At 44.2% G+C, this 20,643-nt stretch overlaps 1 protein-coding gene across 1 annotated transcript in view; it reads right to left on the bottom strand.

Annotated features, from left to right (window-relative positions):
* The window catches only part of LOC108497410 (histone-lysine N-methyltransferase SETDB2-like), a 49,396-nt gene that overhangs the window by 14,553 nt on the left and 14,200 nt on the right, over nucleotides 1-20,643 (bottom strand). Inside the window, exons 13-18 of the mRNA XM_017814989.1 lie at nucleotides 19,820-19,908; nucleotides 17,761-17,875; nucleotides 7,054-7,191; nucleotides 5,292-5,399; nucleotides 4,397-4,530; nucleotides 971-1,017 (exon numbers count right to left, since the gene is read on the bottom strand). Coding sequence (XP_017670478.1) covers nucleotides 971-1,017; nucleotides 4,397-4,530; nucleotides 5,292-5,399; nucleotides 7,054-7,191; nucleotides 17,761-17,875; nucleotides 19,820-19,908 — 631 coding nt within the window. The remainder of the gene's footprint in view (nucleotides 1-970; nucleotides 1,018-4,396; nucleotides 4,531-5,291; nucleotides 5,400-7,053; nucleotides 7,192-17,760; nucleotides 17,876-19,819; nucleotides 19,909-20,643) is intronic.

Raw genomic sequence — 20,643 nt, 5'->3', positions numbered from 1 at the left:
CAGGGGAGGTTTAAGTTAGATATTAGGAAGAAATTCTTTACAGAGATAATGCATTGGAATGTGCTGCCCAGGGAAATGGTGGATTCTCCGTTCCTGGAGGTTTTTAAGATGAGACTGGATGTGGCACTTAGTGCCATGGACTAGTAACCATGGTGGTAGTGGATCAAGGGTTGGACTTGATGATCTCGGAGGTCCCTTCCAACCCAGCTGATTCTATGATTCATGAATGCTCACAGTCCAACTGAGCTTCACTTCAGAGCAAAGGCCAGTCTAGGACCCACTTCACTTTGAGCAGGGTTGGATGCATTAGATTAATAAAGTCCAGCTTTGGCTGGTTAATTCAGTGAGATTTCCAACTACCTCTGAATCAGCAAGGACCAAGACTGCCAAATTAAGCTGCATTTCTGTAGCACAGGAAGCAATCCTTGAACAGGTTGTATAACCCTTTTGTTACACTGAAAAAGTTCTTTGGAATCCTTCAGAATGAAAGGCTCTATTTTAGAAAGTACTGCAGTGAATACAGAAGATGCAAAAGTGAATGTTTGAACATAAATACAGATAAAATCTCAAGGTGACCTCTTCCGTAACAGCCTCTCTTTGCTAATCAAGTGCAAACTTGTGCGTGGCTCTCCTGTCTCACGTGGACTTTACAAGCTGCCTGGGCCTACCTGCCGGAACAGTCAGAATAATTCCAAAAAGGATCAGGTCCATGGTGGTTTAAGTCAGTTTTGAGGGAGATTTAGGGAAGATTAAATTTAAACATTCTTCAATTAAATTTAAACATACTTCAAAAGACCTTCTTGATTTTTGTGCATCCATGTGGATCTCAACCAAACCACTCCTGCAAGATTGGAAATCCACCACTCAATATGAAGGTGGAGTAACATTTATTTTGTTCAAATGAATTACTGACTGTAGGATGCAAACTTTTAGAACAAATGAAATCAATGAAGGTGTTAAACAAACTCACCATAGTGACTGGTCCTATTGCTTGGGTCATGTTTTGGGCAGAACACTCTAAAATTTAAGTTCAATTTTAAGAAAAAGAGAAAAAGTATTAATAAATACGTAAACAGAGTTATGTTGACTGATTTTAACAGATATTTCCCCCTCTTTTCATTAAACATAAACTGAAAGACACTTAAAAAGAATTATCAGAATTTTTGTTCAGCATTACCCACCTAAGAAGGCACCTCCTATGAAGTCACAGGCCATGCACAAGCTTGTATCTCTACTTTTAGAGCCTCACTGGACTCTCAACACCGAAGCCTTGAATGACCAGTTCCATCAGCCCACTCTGCCTGGACCCGCCCACTGTTCAAATCCCACGTCAGACACACTTCATCTGGTGTGGTGATCACTGTGTCAGAGGCAACTCTTACTGAAACGAGGTTAATGCTGCCAAGGTGAAATACCGCAGAACTAACATTCTGCTCCCTCGCCCTGCACCATCAGGCCAGGAACCTCTCCTGCCACACCTGCTCAGCAGCCAGATTGAATTTACAAGCCCTGCTCCATGTGCCAGCAGAGCTGCACAGCACCACCACATACAGCACCAGTGACTTGCTTGGAGATCTGGAATGTAAGTTCTTTATGACACAGCAGAGATAAGAAGAGATCTTAGCAAGAAGCCTTGGGATCTAAACAAAAGCAAGATAAGCAAGCACACTTGTAGACTGTGGTAAATCTCTTTGTGACTTTGTTTTGCCCCGTCTATCATTGTAAATTGTGATAAAGAAATGCCTGCCTATCTATTTGATGAGAAGCATCTTCCTTGGGTTTCCTGGACCTTTAATCCCGGCTATGAATGGAATGTCTGTCCCTCCTTCCACAAACCCTATACATACCGAAAGTTTTAATTAATAAATGATTGTCTTGTACAATCAAATCATTGTCTTGCAAACTGTGTCCATGCAATAATTCAACTGTTACAGAGATCTCTGTGCCCCTCCCTTCCCACTGCCTGTGCTGACAAGGTGGTTCCCGAATGCTGAGGAAGTAGGGCACCCTGTTTGAGATCCAGTAGCTTAAAGCTGCTCAATCCATTCCTCAAAGGCTTTAGTAGTATGCAAGATGAGAATATTTTCACTGGTTCTAGGAGAGCAATGTGAATTCCTTGGAAGAGGCAAAATGCAACAAATATAACTGGAAATATTCCTTATCTTCTGGTTACAATAATGCGCAGAGAACATGAACCAGCTTTTATAATATGCCTTTCTTACAGAAGGATCCCAATTCACTTCTTAAGCAAAAATGCCTTATAAAGAGCATGATTTAGTTGAACTCTTCCTTACAAATCTATTTGCCAAGCCTACTGCTCAAGTCCTTGGAAGCAATTTTTAAAGGGAACTGCATTTACTAGGACATTTTCTAATTATTGTCATTCTTTTATTTTAACAAAAATAGAAGCACTGCCCTCAGAAATGCAGTCCATTTCCTTGATGAGCCAGCTCTTCTGCATGAAATGTATTTTTATGCACAAAAAAATCAGATTTAGGTATGCCTAACAACTCAATCAGAAAGCTAAGTAATGGGGACACCTTATTTACAGCCTTGAATTTCCAATACTGCCCTCCGAAGATTGCTTTTATTTCTTCCCCTCCCTTCAATTCTAGTCTTTCCCAGTTAGAAACAACCCTCCTAAGCACAAGAATATCTTATAAAGAACAGACAATATATTTTACTACTCAGGCCACTTTATTTGGAAGCACTTCCCTACTATCATTTTTGCAAGACAACATAACAAATTTACTTATTTCCCCACCTGTACTCTTACTGGCCACTTCCACAGCACTGTATGCCTTCTCTTTTTGCTGCTGCTCTATTTGTTTTGATATGCTCATCATCACAACAATGGCAACTCAGACTTTAAAAACACCAGCTCCATCTCTCTCAAAGGAATTCTCTCCCTTGATGTGCTTTTTAGTATGTCATATTTCACCACGAAAAAGTGCAGGGGCTGTCAGTCCACATTCACTGTTTTTCAAGTCTACTCTCCAATAATTTCAGGCTAGCTACAATTTTTGCCATTGATACCATGCAAAAAATCTTTAGGTTCAAATCCTTGAAGCCTGCCTCACCATCTTTTTCTAATCCAGTCCTTTCCCATCCCTTCAATACAGGTTGCTATAGTCTAGTTTCCCATATTATATCTATGTAGGACACACAACTAGTCTCACAGTGACATTTTTAAGGGTCTCTCTTCCAAACCTCCAAGCTCAAACACCCACCACATCAAACTATGTATTCAACCATTGCTTTATCAGTTTCTATCTAGACAGTTCCACTTATTTTTCAGCATCTTGAGAAGGTCAGTCTTCTTGAGCCCAAGCTATCCTTTCTAAAGATATATAATGAAAGCCATTTATTCTGCGATCACAGGAAGTTTCCATCTTCCCAGCTATACTCCTTCATGAGCTTGGCAGACTTCCAAAGACTTTACAAGCATAAACTAAACATACCATCTTCCCTATACAGCTGGGCTTACTGCCTTGTATTTTAGACTGACAGCCCTAGTGAAGCAGCCAAGAGTGCAAGTGTTTTGATACAAAAGGACCCATCTTCCACTGCTACTAAAGACTGCAGTAGTCCATCGCTTTTTGAAACAAACAGTGATTAGATGATCCCTCAGACTAATCTAAGGCTAACCTGGCCTGTGATCTCTCTGGCCTTGCACAGAAACGAACATCAGGGGTTTTATGCACCTTAGACTTTACCACAACTCCAGCATTTCAAAAGGTCCCTGAAGTCCCAATTTCTCAACTGCTTCATGTCCATCCTCCAAACAACTTGTTCCATTTGTTAATGGCAACGCAGGCAGCCCAAGGGCAGTGGACACGAGAACTAGCATGATCAGAACAGAAACTTTACTCAGAATCCATTTAGTTGTGTTAATGCTAGTAGTGTACTTGAAATACAAGGTCCTTGGTGGGAATCAAAGTTCTCTGCTAGCATAGGGAGGGAAAATTACCAGAATTTGCCTAATGTGAACAGACCTAGAAGTACTATAGCCTACTCCTTGCTCAGACTGCATTTACTGGAGCTTCTGAACAAAAAAAATAGAGAATTTCCATGACATTAATAATAAAAATCTTGGTCCTTGAAGACTAGCAAGGTAGTCAGTAGGGACTGATTGCCTCAGTTTTGGCCTAGTGAACTTTCAGGTATGTTACAGGCTCAAACACTAAACAGATTCCCTCCCACTGCTGTGAAGTTTTCATGTGAAAGAAAAATGCTTTCCCCAGTGCTTGCAAACCGAGGATCAAGCATCACTTTAAGAGAGAAGAAAACACCTCCTTTTCTAAAAAAAAACGTTAAAAACCACATGATTTTTAAGCCTCTCTTCCCGACACCACCATCACCACCATAAAAATGCTGACAGCACTTGGGTAAATACCGGTAGACTCCCTTCACTTGGTCGGTTTCTATGGCTGCGTCGTCGCAGAGCGCGCAGTAGTAGTGGTAGCTCCTGCGGCAGGTTCTCTCCTCACAGCCCACAGTGGCTCCTTTCTTGCGGCAGAAGTTGCACACCTAGAACAAGACGGGGTGTAGCACGTAAACGTCACAGGCAGCTACTGAAAATCTTGCCACGTAAAGCAAATACCATCCTCTGCAGGAAAGTCCAATATTTCGTTGCAAGTCACTTTTGTGTAATTCATTAGGCAAGCTCACTCCTGCAAACTCCCATCCTGGTCATAATTTCAGCCACCTTTTTGCTAACTTTACCTCTACTTTATACAGATACATTTGTAAGATGATGCAAACAGCCACGTGAGGGCACTGGGTAACTTCCCCAAATTAGTTCAAGACCAGTGGGTATTAGTGTTTGTATTTTATTTACGTTTTCTAGGATAACTTCATAATGAAAAGAGTTGCACTCAGGATGTCGGGGAGGAGAGCAGCTGAAGACAAAGCCAATTACAAAAAAACCCTCATATAAATGACCTTCGTTCTGCTAAACACAGAGGGTGCTTCCCTTTACACTTATGGATTGCATGCTTTTGTTTCAGGCACTGGCTTAGTCCTTCACCAAAGTCTTAGGAAACTTTGACTAAGGACGCAGAGGTCAGAAACAAACAAACAAACAAACACCTGCATTTTAATACAGAATGAACTAAATTTCACAGAATATAATGCCAGTGATTCTAACATCAAATCTGTAATTTTCCTAATCTTAGTAGATCAGAAGGACTAGGTATTTTTATGTATTTTTTTTAAAGCACAGAACAGGCCAGATAATCTTCAGTACTATGAGACTGGACTAACTGCAGATTCAGAAACAAACTCCTTACCAGCCGCTTTCCTCTCCTGAGCTCTTTCAACACTGATGCCACATCAAACCTTATATCCAGATTTTCTGCGTTATACTCTTCAGATTCCACAAATCCTGAGGAAAATAACTAAAGACAAAAGGGACAATATTAAGAAATAAGAGTGACTCAGTCACCAGTGCAGAAAAGAGACAAAGAGCACATCTTTTCTTCTTGCACTTGCCTACCTAAGGAGGTTAATTTTCCTCTGTGTTTTTAATAGGTTTCACCTACACTAAATAAGAAGCTGTGCTTAAATATTTTTGCAGTCGAAGGAAGCTCCTCTTCTACACAGGAGATTTCACATGACATGAAAGTGAACTAAGAAAAGATAATGAGGTAAGAAACCTGAATGAAATAAGGAACATGAATGAAAAAAATGTGGAATTCCAGCATGCCCAGAGTAAGGAGGAGAAGCCAACAGACCTCCACACCTTGAACATCTTGTTATGTGCTCAGTTGTTCAGACTTACAGCTGGATGCAATATTTCTCTCTTATAAGATTTCCATACAGCCCAATGCTGACAAGAGTTGACTGCATGAAAAACATAGATACATTGTACAAAGCCTGGGAGAAATCCACAAAAAATATATACATGTACACTTGGGCCACTTTAATTCCCACAGAACTGCTGAGCCATGATGATGAGTGAGGAGGGGGAAGTTCTTGACAACTATTTCCTAACAATTGTATATAGCTAATTCCAAACAAAAGCAAGGTACCCTTTCATCAACTGGCAGGTACAGTCTGTCTGCTCAGAAGGTGATAGATAACTGCAAAAAACTCAAACAGCACAGATAAGTCTAAGGCAAAGAAATGAGTAGAGCTGCTGGCAAGAGAGAAAGAAGAAGGGAGAGAGAAAAGCGAGAAAAGCAACATTAAAGCCCTAATAAAACCTGTTTCAAACAAAACATCCAAGTAACACTGTAAAAGAGGTATCCAATGTTTCTGAAATATTCTGTGACAAAAAGAACTAACCAACCAAAAAAGGTAGCTGAAAAATAAAGATGTACACATAAAAACTGTGAGAATAAGAAGGCTGGAACCCCAAAAGCCAGAAAACTGTTCTAACAGCAGACATTTCCTGCACTAAATGACCCTCAGCTATATTCTCCCTCTCCTGAAGGGAGAATACAGCATCTGTACTTGATTCTGCACACCAAGAACCGGTTCCATCAAGATTCCAGAATAAAGGGGAGGTATTCTGACAGCAAGAAAAGTAAATGCATTCTAGGATCACAGCACACTTCAAGCTTCACAGATATTTTTATATAATAAATTTCTGATATTTTTACTTCTTATTTTAAATAAGGCACAGACTGGGAAGTTTTTTTACCTTCATGTATCAAGTGAATACTTTCCTGCAAAGGTTTCAGTGAGTACACAACTTCCTATGTGTAGATAAGAACTTCCTTCTTATCCAACTTAGTGTCTTGAGAAGACCTATTACTACTAGTAGACTGTACGTGTGCCTAGAATCACTGATCAGCTACAGACACACATGAAAACACCAAAAATCAACATGTCCAGCTGTGCAGCCATGGCCTCTCCCACTCCAAAATCCTGGCCAAGCCCTGCTGCTTTTCATAGCTTTACAATCTAATATAAACTTGCTGGTTTGAGTAACCAGCCTTTCAAATCAGATACCACTGTAAAGTCAAGAACAAAAAAAGCAGTGGAAATTTCCCCCTTATCCCTTCTTCTCCACTGGTCTTAGGTATCGACCGACTAAAAGCCACTCACCAGACAATCCTGATGAGCTGCAATATCGCTCTCTTTGGCAACATACATTACAGAACCAGCCGCCCCTTCTGAACAAAAGGCACATGTTCTTCTCACCATCTTCGCCATTATCCAGAAAGCACCTAGAGCAGGAAGAAACTGGGACAAAACACAAAGCAGTTGATGTAACTACCATATGCCAAGCAGGACACAGAAAAGCAGAGCTTGCTAGCACTTGTCCTCTAACTGCTCCTTCGCTTACATCTCCTGAACCTTGGTGTTTTGCTCCTCCAGCAACAACTACCAGTAGAATAGGCAAAGCCCACTCCTGGGACAGCAGTGGGATGGAAGCCAGCTCGCAGGAGCTCCAACTGTTAGAGCAGGAGGAAAAGTGGTTTCTCTCTTCTTGGAAAGTCACTAACAAGTCATAAGGGACAACACAAGTTTTCAAGCTTGCTTGGCAACACCTGCCCCAACAACAGGACCCAAGAGCAGCCCAGCAAGTCACGCCCTAAGGAGCGAAACTCCTTGTACTTGGAGGAGGTCAATCATAGCAGTGCTTTTCTTAAGGTACTTCTGCCACATGTGGGTCTGCAAGTCAACAGAGGAGAGAAAATCACCTGTCTCCAAACATCTACAGTGCCTTCCAGGAGTTCACAGAAAACAAGGAAGAAACACTACTTCCTTACTGTAAGAAAGATGTAGCAAAGAAGCATGGAAGTGCCTGTAAGTAAAAGGGGGCAGAAGACAGAATCAGAAACGAGAGATTTGAACATTCTCTCTCAAAGAGGTGAAGCGCTAACAGGAGTGACAGAATTTTCTCTATGCCCTGGGATTTGCTCCAGGGACACCTGTTCTCTTTTTCTGGCCATAGCCACTCTAGTCTTAATTGTTGTTCTTCACACAGTCTCTCTTTTCCTCCAGCAGATGCAAAACTTTGAGGCCATCTACTTATTTCACAAAAACAGTCTACATGCATCTGGACGAGCCTTCACACATATCCCCCATCAGTAGTTTAGGGCACCACACCACAACATCAGTAGCAGAAGTTTTACTTTGCGTTTTTTTGTGCAAGTCCACCGCAGAAATCTTCAACAACTTCCCACTCCTACTAAGTGTGATACTCCACTGTCCTTTGCTGGAGACGCCACCTCTGACAGCACAAACTCCTGTATAACAAGGGGAAGAAAAGTCTGCATTTACTTTCAAGAAATAAGAAGATCTGAAGTTAAATTATTCTAGTGAGGGAAAGGTAGTAAGGTCCAAGTACAAAATCTCATAGTCCACCAAATCTTGCAACTTTTATCTGGCTTTCAACAAACTGTTTTCATTAGTTCCCATCTCCCTTGCATAAAACAGACTGGGTAGTCCCAAGTGAGAATTGCACCAGAGCAGAAGGAGATTTTTTATATGTTTTCTCCCCTCTAGCTCATGCTACTGAGAATTTACTTCATCACAACAAGCCACTTCACCTTCACAGACATCTAGGGGGGATTTCCCCTCCATCCTTCTACCTCTTGTAAGCAAGGCAGGATAGGGACTGATTTCCAATATCCATCTATACAGTGACCATCACAACAGTCTCAGAACTTCAGCATTAAATAAATATGATAGAAACAAACAGAAATACACAGAAATACTAGAAATAGAATAGAAAACAGACAGAAAGAAATTTAAAAGGAGAATGAACTGGAGTTTGAATGGTCTAGAATGCAAGAAAAGTTCTCTGCGGCAAGTTAATACCTGGAATTGATGCAGATACATAGGCCCTGCTCAGGCCCAGTCAGAGGATCCAGCTCTAGGAACTTAGTAAGGAGGAAGCTAAAGATGGAGTCTACAGACCCTGGTGTTCTTACAGACTCAGGAGAGATCACTCACCAAATAATATCGCAGGCAAAACAGACTCAACTTGGGGATATTAACCGAATTTATTACTAATAAAATCAGAGCAGGATAATGAGAAATAAAATAAATCTTAAAAACACCTTCCCCCCTCCCCTCCCTCCTTCCCAAGCTCTGCCTCCTCTCCAAGTGGCACAGGGAGATGGGGAATTGGGGTTACAGTCAGTTCATCACATGTTTCTGCCACTGCTAAGGGAGAGAAGTCTTTCTCCTGCTCCAACATGGGATCCCTTCCACAGGAGACAGTCTTCCATAAACTTCTCCAGTGTGAGTCCATCCCACGGGCGACAGTTCTCCACAAACAGTTGCAATGTGGGTCACTCTTCCATGGGGTGCACTCTTCCTTTGGGCAGTCTGCTCCAGCATGGCTCTCCCCCAGGATCACAAGTCCTACACCAGGAAACTTGCTCCAGTGTGGGCTCCTCTCTCCATGGGTCTGCAGGTCCCTGCAAGGGGCCTGCTTCAGCATGGGTTTCCCACGGGTTCACAGCCTTCTTTTCAGGCATCCACCTGCTCCAGTGCGGGTCTCCTCCAGGGACTGCAGGTGATTCTCTGCATCCCCGTGGTCCTCCATGGGCTGCAGGGACACAGCTGCTTCACCATGTTCTGCACCGGGGGCTGCAGGGGAATCTCTGCTCTGGTGTCTGGAGCACCTCCCCCTCCTTCTCCACTGAGCTTGGTGTCTGCAGCATTTTCTGCTATCCTCTCATACATATACACATACACACACACACAAACACACATATAGTTTTCTACTATATCCTCTTAAATATTCTTACTCCACTCTTCTCTGACCACAATTACATCTGTCCGATAATTTTTCCCCCTTCTTAAATATGTTATCACAGAGGCATCACTATCACTCCTGATTGCCTCAGCCTTGCCCAGTGGCAGGTCCACCCTGGAGTTGGTTGGCATTGTCTCTGTCTGATATGGGGGAAGTTTCTGGCAGCTTCTCACAGAAGCCACACCTGAAACCACCCCCCGCTACCAAAACCTGTCCACGCAAACCCATGACACCCCCACAGGAGCCTTGCTTCAGTTCCTTCCTCTTCCCTAGCTTTCTGCTGTGGAGTACTGCCCAGAATAGGACACGGAGCTAAACAGGGCAATGGATCTGGCTGAGTGCTCCCATGCAAGAAGAGGGAGGCTAAAGGCAGGGTTCCAGTTACACAATTTAATTAGATTTCACCTAAACAATGTCTTGCTTTTGCAGGGCTTAAGTTAACTGCTCACAGATTCCAGTGGAACCCCAAGATCTGTCCAAAAAGGCAGGAAATCCTTGTTCCTTAGTCCGCTCTTCCACTCGCACTCATGACAGCAAAATTCTTATTTCTCCTACTGTGTCTTGTTCAAGTTGAGGAATCTGTTTCTTGTCCAGAAGCTAGTCTGCATCTTTGATCAGCTCCGTCACTTCTCAATCCCTTCTCTACTCTTGCTTGCTCCAAGAGGAGCAAGCCATCTTCAAAAGGGTGGGCTACCATTTACAGTACAAAGTCACAAAGTCACTCTGTACCCTTTTCTTAATAATTGCTAATATTCCAATCACATTTTAGACTGCTTCTGAGCAAAGAGCTGACACTTTCATAAAACTATTGTTGGAAGCACAAAGCAGTGAAGCAAATGCAAAGCTCAACACGCGATGAGGTCCACAGTGATGAGAGCAGACATGGAAACCAGATGGAGGGCCGGCAGTTTGTGCTGCCACAGCATCAAGGATGAATGTGAGGAGGGGTGGGAGCTACGTGGTCTTGTTCTTCCACTTACTTACCAAGACTGCTACCAACTACACCTCCTAAGTACTCCATGCAATGCGACCACAAAGAATGGAACACTGGACGACAGTCCCAGCCACAGCACGTTGTACAGTAATGGTGAATAAGGTATAAAAGTACCCCAATTCATACCGAACTGGGAACATGAGAATTTGACATGGAAATTGTAGGGACAGATCGAAAGGTTTGTCCTCCTCACCCTCCCCAGAAGGGATACCTTTCAGTGAGACTTGTGTACTTGGCTACATGAAGTCACAGAATCACACGATCAGTTAGGTTGGAAAAGACCTCTGAGATCACTGAGTCCAACCTATGACCAACCACCACCTTGTCAACTAGACCATGGCACTGAGTGCTATGTCCAGTCTTTTCTTAAAACACCTCCAAGGATGATGACTCCACCACCTCCCTGGGCAGCACATTCTAATATCTAATCACTCTTTCTGTGAAGAAATTCTTCCTGATGTCCGACCTAAATCCCCCTATGTTTTCACCCAGAACATTAAGTTGTGATTGCAATTGTGTTGTTAGTGTTTTATAGAGCTATTCTTCAATAACACACATATATCTCGGACAATTCAAAAGAACCTCATATATTACATTTAATAAGCCACACTCTTCGTGAACCCGACTGGCTCCTTTGAATGTGACCAGACCTACAGTTAATTGACTATTCCTGGACCCAATATCAGGCCTAGAATTGTGGTTTTGCAACAACTACGTACTACAGTTCCCCAGATCTCTTTCTGAAGTGGTATCAGATAGTGCAGAGGACATCAGCATTACAGTTATTACTCTGACACATCATATCCCACTTATCAACGTTGGATTTTCATCTCCTGTTTTATAGTCAATCCCTTGCCGTCACAAAGTCCTTCTGTAACCCTCCGTTTCCACTTCTATTGTCACAGGAGCAGGCTGTGGGAACCCAAGGGGACCAATTCACCTATATGAGTTGGAGGCCCTTCCACTGCCCTCCAGTCAGAAGACAGAGATGCAGCTGAGAGAAAGGAACAGTCACACCTGGCTGCTTCCCCTGTACCTGTGCCATTTCCTCGAAGTAAGGCTGTTGGGGTTGGTTTCGCTTTTGCAACTGTGACAAAAGGTAAGATACTGGGAAAGGAAACAGAAAGTAAAAAAGGACAAGGACACTGTTGGCAAGAGCACACTTGTGCCACTTCCAAATACATCCTGCTGAAACATCACCAGTTTGTCTAAGTATTTCCTCTCCAGACCCAATTCTGAAAGCATCCTTGCACGTAAAAACACACATTTTACATGGGAGAAAACTAAGGCACAGAATGTCACGTGGCATATCCATAGAGGGGAAAGGAAAAGAACCCAAGTGTCCTGACTTCCAGCACGCCAAAGAAACCCACCGCCCCAGCTCCAGCTCCGCTCTCCTCTTCCCCGCAGCGCAGCGAAGAGGTGGATCTACGGAAGCAGGAAGACAGAAGGAAATGACATATCAGCTCCCCCACACTCACCGTGCCCCCCGTTTCCGCTTTGTGGGGAAAGAAGCCCAGCTGGAGATGGAACAGTTAGGGTTAGGGATGGGATGGGATGGGATGGGATGGGATGGGATGGCTGGGCACGACCCACACGCGTCCCCCCCCATTCCTCCCAAAGTCATTACAGCACAAACACACCCAGCCTTTGCGAGGAGCAAAACCAAGCAAATCTGCCCTTCTGAACACCTTTCACTTGTGGTCACCTCGTTCCAAACCCCTGCCATGGGCAGGGACACCTTCCACTAGACCGGGCTGCTCAGAGCTCCATTCAACCTGGTCTTGAACACTTCCAGGGATGGGCACCCACAGCTTCTCTGGGCAACCTGTGACAGGGCCTCACCGCCCTCACAATAAAGTGTTTTTTCCCGATACTCACCCTAAACCTGGTGTCGCCCCACGGCCCCCCCGTCCCGGCTCTGCGCGAGCCCCGGCAGGGCCCACTCCTTGGCACTGCGGGGACGGAGGGGGGGTGACCAGCACTCAGGAGGCGCCGAGTCTCGCGCACTTCCTCCCCGCCCCCCCCCCGCGTGCCCGCGGTGGCACTTACCGCCCGCCCGCCCGCGACCCAGCTCGCGCACGCTGCCGCTCCCACCGCTCCCTCCCCCGCCCCCAACGCTCCCGCGAGGAAGCGGGCGGGCCCAGCCGGGCCCAGAGCATGCGCAGTGGCGCCCGTCGATGCTTGCCCGGAGCATCCCCCCCCTCCCGGCACTGATTGGCTCCGGCCCCCGGGGCGGGCCGGAGGGGAAGGCGCGCGCCGTCGCGCCGCCAGTCACGTGTCGGGTGGGGACGCCCGGGCTATTCCCCGCCCTTTCGCGTGGGCCGCGGTCTGGGACCGGGAACACGGGTTCGATAGTCGCCCCCGGCCCTCCCCGGGCGCAGCCGGGCAGCCGCTTCCCGAGGGCTTTCCCCATGGGAAAGGCGACATCCCCATGCTCCCATCGGCCCCCCGTTCACTTTGCACAGAATCACAGAATCAATTAGGTTGGAAAAGACCTCTGAGATACCGAGTCCAACCCATGACCGAACACCGCCATGACAACCAGGCTGTTGGGAAAATCTTTATTTGTAACAAATAGTGTTATACGGGGAAAAAAACCCTTTCTCTAAGAAAGGATGTTCTTTGATGTTTGATCTTTGTAACCTTCAAGACTAATGAACAAGAAGGAAGATTCAATCCATGAAAGAGATGGCAGCCAACGAGCAATGATGTCAAGGTGTCAGAAAAACAAATTGAAGTTTAGGGCATGACATGCTTCAGTGATTGCAGACCTGGGGGAGGAGGTTAACATAGTTTGGGAAGAAGGATGTACCACTGAAAACAGACAGGAAGAATGCAGAATTTACAGGCCACAAGGACATTTGGCAGAACTCATGAGATAAGAAAGAAACTCATAAAACCAACTCCATAATTGTGCTGCAGTCAGCTCCAAGTGGGTAAAAGGCAATTCCTGCAGGGGGGATCAGAGACTACTGACCCAGGAAACCCACTGACTGAAAAGAAAGGAGAAACTGAGCATGCAACTAATTAGCATGAGAAGAGAGAGAATCATTAACTGATAGAAGATACAATATGAATACTGGAACAATGTCACTTGTAGCCAGTGAACACTGATTCCTTTGTTTGCTAAAGTGTATAAATAGTTAAAAATTTTGATTACTGGGGTGTGTGTGTCAGAAGGAGCAATTCCCCCACGCCCCTCGAGCCAAAGATAAAGTAATGGCTGCTCAGCTTTCTAATACTGAAATTACAGTGTTAGAGAGTTTTATTTTCCCGACATTTTCAGTGACAATTTCTGGTGATTCAGATGGAACCCTGCATCCAATGCTTGACAGATTCACAGGATCAAGAGGACTCCAGTGTGCACCAGAGGTTTTTCAGGGAGATTCTCCGGTCCCCTGATCTGTTGAGTTCAAGGCATGGCCCCTGGGATTTATTAAGGTGTTACTGGGGGGGGGGCTGGAAAGCCTCGCTGGATTAAGGTAAAGGGAACTTGGAAACTAGGTTTTGGGCTAGTTTGCACATAATTATGGGGACATCCAGAGTGCCAGCCCTACGGAAGGTTAAAAAGTGTGAGCAGGTTTTGCACACCCCTCAGGGTTAAAAGTGTGAGTGGCTGTTGCACATCACTCTCAAAAGGAAATGTAATTGTGTTTTATTATATTCTATGAAGGGTTCTGGTCAAACATCAAAAGGGGGGGCTTTGGAGAAATCACGCCTAGGATGTATTTTGAAACAGTGGAGGGAGGTGGGAGGTGCAACAGGAGGGTCTCTCTCCAGAAAAAAGTTAATTGAATACTGTAATAATTGGTGGCCTTTGTACTCTTTGGATGATGGTGAAAAATGGCCAAAGAATAGAACTTTAAGTTACAATACAATGAAAATACCTTGTGAGCACTGATGCATATGGGCTTGGGAACTGGGACACCAACCATACAATTAACACATGAATAGCAGGTGGTTCTTCCAAAACTCATTTATCAAGGAACAAAGCAAGTTGTGGGTACTAGTCTCATGGTGACCTTTTCCATTGCAGGTAATTTGACTACGAGCCAACCACTTTATCCCATAAATGACAGCCTGAGTGAGCCTTCTTTGAGCTCTCCCTGCTAAGCAGCTGGCTGCATGGCAGTGGTCTCCCCCTGTGAGCTGGGACACCTCTCACAGTTACTCCTCGAGGTCGGGAGACCCGAGCCCAACTGCAGGTCCCTGGTAAGTGACTGGGGGATTATATAATCTTGTATTAGAGTGCACTAGATTTTGTATTGGTAACTGATTTTGTGTTGGTAATTTTAAATCATTATTATATCCTGTGCAGTAACAGAGTAAACCTTGCCATCAAACTTTTGTTAAGTAACACTTTTACAACATCTTTAATAAAACCACTTTTTCTGATACCTTTGCTGGTGGTTCTTCAAGTGGTCTAAGTCGCCCACCTGTGACACCTCCTTCTTTGCACAAGGTTCCAACACATTCAAAAGCCACATGCCTGCACACCCATCCCTTGCTCCATTTCAGGGCCACATCCTGCATCTGCGCTCACTGTCCCCTAATGTAGTCTGTTTGTCTCTCACCAACAAACCACATGGCAAGGACTTCTGTGGCCCCCCTGTCCCATGCTACACAATATAGCACTGAAATGAGGTACACTGGATTTCTCGAGGAGTTCTCTGTGTGTCACAAACGTGGATGTAATGGTTGATAAAGGCAAGGATAAATAATTTGCTGATCAAATGAAGTTTATAATAATGAAGTTCGCAATGGAATGGTTAATGTTTTACTTAGGTTGCAAAACGTTAAATTGCAAAATGCTAAACCGCAATGTTGTGTTGCCATGGCGAGTTATATCCTGTTATGCTAAGTCTATGCTTAAGTGCTCTTATAAGGAAGAAAAAGCATGAAGCTATATACGAAGGACAAAGGGGGTCGGCTAAAGGGACCAGAAAAGGACCTACTACCTTCATCCGAGGATTGCGATATGGCGAGTATTGAGGACTGTTGACTAACCAGACTGTTGGGTGGCCCCTAGCAAGAGAATGAGGTCCATGCAGTGAGAACCAATGATGAAGCGGAAAGAGACTAAGGGGGAGGGGATTGCAGCAAGTATAAAAAAGCGAGCTTTGGTTTATTAAGCTTGTGCACCATTGGCGGAGCAGGAGACTCCCCGGCCGCCCAGCGCTGTTTTGCTCATTTGCCTTTAATAAATTTTGGTATTTCAAATTTTAAAATTATTTGTGGTCTCTTTGACTATAACAGTGGAGAGGGATGCCTTTTATGATAAGGTAACCCATCTAGTTGATCAAGGGAAGCCAGTTGATGTACTACTTTCAGACTTCAGCAAAACTGTTGCTACTGTCTCTCACAGGTTCCTTCTGCACAAAATGTCCAGCACACAGCTGGATAAACACATTATGTGGTGAGTGAGCAATTGGCTCATGGGTGGAGCAGAGAAGGCAACAGTGAATGGGGTGACATCAGACTGGTGACCAGTCACTAGTGGGGTTCCACAGGGCTCTATCTTGTGCTCTTCAACATCTTCATAAATGGCTTGGACACAGGACTGGAAGGGATACTAAGCAAGTTTACGGATGACACAAAACTGGGAGGAGCTGCCTTGAAGGGAGGGAGGCCCTGCAGAGAGACCTTGACAAATCAGAGGGCTGGGCAATCACCAACCACATGACGTTCAACAAGGGAAGAGCTGGATTCTGCACCTGGGATGGGGCAACCCCGGATGTTCATACAGACTGGGGAATGAGGTGCTGGAAAGCAGTGCCATGGAAAGGGACCTGGGCATCCTGGTCAATGGCAAGTTGAATCTGAGTCAGCAGTGCCCTGGCAGCCAGGAGGGCCAACCGTGTCTTGGGGGGCATCAGGCAAAGCATCGCCAGCCACTCAAGGGAGGGGATTGTCCTGCTCTGCTCTGCACTGGTGTGGCCTCACCTTGAATATTGTGGCAGTTTGGGGCACCACAATACAGGAAAGATATTGAGCTGTTAGAGAGGGTCCAAAGGAGGGCAACGAAGATGGTGAAGGGCCTTGAGGGGAAGCTGTATGAGGAGCAGCTGAGGTCACTTGGTCTGTTCAGCCTGGAGAAGAGGAGACTGAGGGGAGACCTCATCGCAGTCTACAACTTTCTCATGAGGGGAAGAGGAGGGTCAGGTACTGATCTCTTCTCTGTGGTGACCAGTGACAGGACTTAAGGGAATGGCCTGAAGTTGTGTCAGGGGAGGTTTAGGTTGGGTAACAGAAAAAACATTCTTCACCCAGAGGGTGGTTGGGTGCTGGAACAGGCTCCCCAGGCAGTGGTCACAGCACCAAGTCTGTCAGAGTTCAAGATGCATTTGGACGATACTCTCAGGCACAAAATCAGGTCTGACTCTTGGGAATGGGTGCAGGGCCAGGAGTTGGACTTGATGATCCTTGTGGGTCCCTTCTGACAGAGCACATTCTGTGATTCTGTGAACCCAGTAAGAAGCAGGCATTTCTCTCCTGCAGTAGCAGAATTTGCCCAGCTCACTGTTCTGATTAATGTAATCTCTGTTCAAGATTATTTCTCCCACCGGATCCATCAGGCTTAGGTGTATTTTAACAGTTCTAAGCCCCGAGACAGGCAGACTTGCATTCACAATGAGTTTCAGAAAAGCAAGTTTTACTAACTCAGCACTGTGCAAGGGCACAGAAAACACCAACAAACTCTTGCTCTCATCAGTTGTGTCTCTGCTGCAGATGGCACGGAGCACAAGTTCTTCCAGTGCACTGCGAACTTTGCTTGTGGATGAGAAGAGGGGAGGGGGAAGACCAGGAGCTCAGAAATTATCTAGGAAAAGTTTGATGCCTGTTCTTAGGACAAAGAATTCTAATTCTGTAAACTACAAAAGTGACATTTAAATGTAAATTTAAAAAAACATCAGGTGAAAGGCATTTTAATTGAATGCAATTAGCACCACAGACTTGAGCACACTGTTCGCTGTGTAGTAGTCCTGTCCAGCATATAAATCCCAGGGTGCAAAGTGTGTTGGCAGTAGGGAAGCTTTGCCTATAAGATTTTTTTCCTGCACTTCTGAACTCCACACTGACAGGAAATTTCTGTCTCTGGCATGCTTCCAGCTTCATAGCCATAATCCCACGTGAGTTCGGTTCCAGCTTTCACATGTCTAAGAAACAAAACACTCGGTCAATTTGTTTGAACTGAGTGAAACGGTACTGTGTTTTCAATTTGTCACCAATGACTCACATGCAAACCCAAAAACTCTATGGGGCAGGGACCATCACACAGGCAGCTTGTTGGGAGAGAAACAAGATATATAAGGAGTCTCTGACACACACATGGTGCTTGGCCTACCAGAGCTGTACAGAGTGCAAATACCCACACATAGATGAAAAGAATTTATCAAGCAGTGCAATAGTGTCGGAGTCTAAACAACCTGCTTTTAGACAAAATTCTGGGAAACAAAAATCAAACAAAACAAAACAACAACAAAAAAAGGAAAAATACATAAGTGAACACATCCTAAATGAGAACACAGTTTTGTTATTTTTACTAAGTCCAGTGCATCATTGAAGTTTGAACAGATCTCTAGATATGCTGGCCATCTTTGGCCTGACAAGCTACGTTTTAATGCAATTGCACTATCTATATGCACAAAGACTCAGAATTAAACACATGCTCCTCATGAACCAGCTGCTCTGACAGTACATGAAAGAGCAGAAATTTCTCAGGTAGGAAATTCATTGCCGAAAAGGAATGCCAAACTAAATACCTTAGACTAATATGCTGAGGGACAACTGATGGAAAATACAATAAAATATGAGCATTATAAAGAAGAGAGTAATTCTCCAATGTTTCTCATTGGATACAATGTAAGGGACATCCAGTGAATTACCAGGCAGCAGGCTGAGAACAAACAATGAGGACTTTTCAAACAGCACATTTTAACCTGGGACTTGCTGCCTTAAGATGTTCTGGAGGTCAGACATATAAAACAAATGAAAAGGTGACTGGGCAAGTTCATGGAAAGTACACAATTAAGCTCAATGATCCAGATGAAGTCCTTAATGTAGAAAAGTTGTAAAAGGGTGATGTCCAGTAAATGTGAGAGCCAGTCAGGGAAACTCTCTTTCAACAACCCTTCTCTTTCCCTAAGATTCTTTGCTGATCAGTGTTACCTCTCTCTACTTGCCTCAGTCCCCACTACACATATCTTTACAGAGTACCTGAGCCAGAAAGTCTCTAGCTAAAACAAAATCTTTTTTCTGACATATTTCAACACATTGTCTTCACAATTTTTGGAAGCCTCCCAGTGCAATCCACAGCATCTGTGTTAGTTTGGACCAGGGTTGCAAGACTCCAGAGAAGATCAATGTTCCCAGGAACTGGTTTGTCTGGGACAAATTCTCTTCTATTTTAAGTTCTTGCCTAGTATCACAGCTGGTACATGCATCAGCCAGATTCATTCAGCCAATTAATCCTTCCACCCCTGGGTTTAGCTGCCCTCTTCTTATGTTTTACTGGAACCAGCTCTCTGTACCACCCTTTCTATCAGCCACTAAGGAAATACCTGCATCTTTTGCTTTCAGAGCAAATTTTCACCCTTTAAGTATCCTAATGCCACCTCCCTGGGACATGTTGGGCTACACAAAGTCCTGCTTCTCTTGATAGGTGTGAGAAGGCCTGGAGCTAGCTTGTTTGGCCCACAAAGTATCTCAACCTTAATATTCTGTGGGGTTTCATCCTGCCCTATGGGACCAAGATATGCAGGCCATTCTTTGAGACAGAACAGCGGGATGAGTGAATCTTGGCTTTTAAAATAACCATGCCGAGTTAAACCTATTTGTCCACTGAAGAAGATTATCACTGAAATGGACACATCAAAATTAAGCTTCCCTACTTCATATTTCAATGCAAAACTGAAGAAAAACTCATCAGTGATAATATGTTTTTAGTGCACAATAAGAACTCACCAATAAGAAGGTAATTTTGTGCTTTCATGATCTAAGCATCTCCCTCACCCCTCAGCATAATTATGTCCTAATAACTAAATACTGATTTTTTTCCCCTAGTGCCTTGAATGAACAACATTTAACTTCCAGAAATTCACCTGTTTGTGAAGAATGCCACCCATGGAAAACTTCTGTTGTGAGTCTCTACAAACACGCTTTGTGCAAAGAGATTTGGGCAGCAGCTGTGCTGTAAAACAGGAAATCTGTATTAGAAACAGTGAAACACCACATCATTGGCTGAAAAACCTATTTTGTGTCAGATATTTGTCACTAGAAAAGGTAGTTTCTTCCTTCCCATCTCCAGCCCACACAGAATGTCTATTACTCAATGCCACTGCCACTTATTTTTGCAATAATTATGTCTCTTTAAAGTATCACTTTTTGCCTATGAAAACCAAGTTCTTTTATCAAGTTGTTCTCCAGAAATTTATGGAGAAAATTCATCTTAGATTCAGAATGCACCACAAATAATCAGTATGTGACAGATGTATCTTGCTGTCAGCCAGGGGAGCAGTGCAAGGGAGCAAGCAATGGAGTAAATGATCGTGTGTTGGCAAAGTACCAGATGTGAAAGGTGATTCAGGTGCTCATGGGAACATGTGTATGCTCAAGGCTGCAGAAGAAAGGTTTCTGCAAGATGCATTACTAATCTTTACACCATATTACCTCTGCAAGGAAGAACAGCTTAAACATATTGCAAGGATTTTGCTGTAAGACACATATTCTGCCAATGAAGAGAAATAAGTTCTTTGCAGAGCATGTGCAGAAATGTCTATTCATCTTAGCTGGAGGTACTTGGTAATTCATTACTATTTATTTCTTGGCAAGTCAAAACTGAGAGACTTATTTAGTAGACAGGTACACAGTAGGACAGACCACTTTCTGAACCTATAATTGAACAGTAGGGAAGTTTTGTAAAATA

This window comes from Lepidothrix coronata, unplaced genomic scaffold, assembly GCF_001604755.1.
Source record: "Lepidothrix coronata isolate B3197 unplaced genomic scaffold, Lepidothrix_coronata-1.0 Scaffold48, whole genome shotgun sequence".
NCBI classification, from domain to species: domain Eukaryota; kingdom Metazoa; phylum Chordata; class Aves; order Passeriformes; family Pipridae; genus Lepidothrix; species Lepidothrix coronata.
Note: the sequence above shows the minus strand (reverse complement) of the source record. Positions and strands in the feature narration are given on the sequence as shown.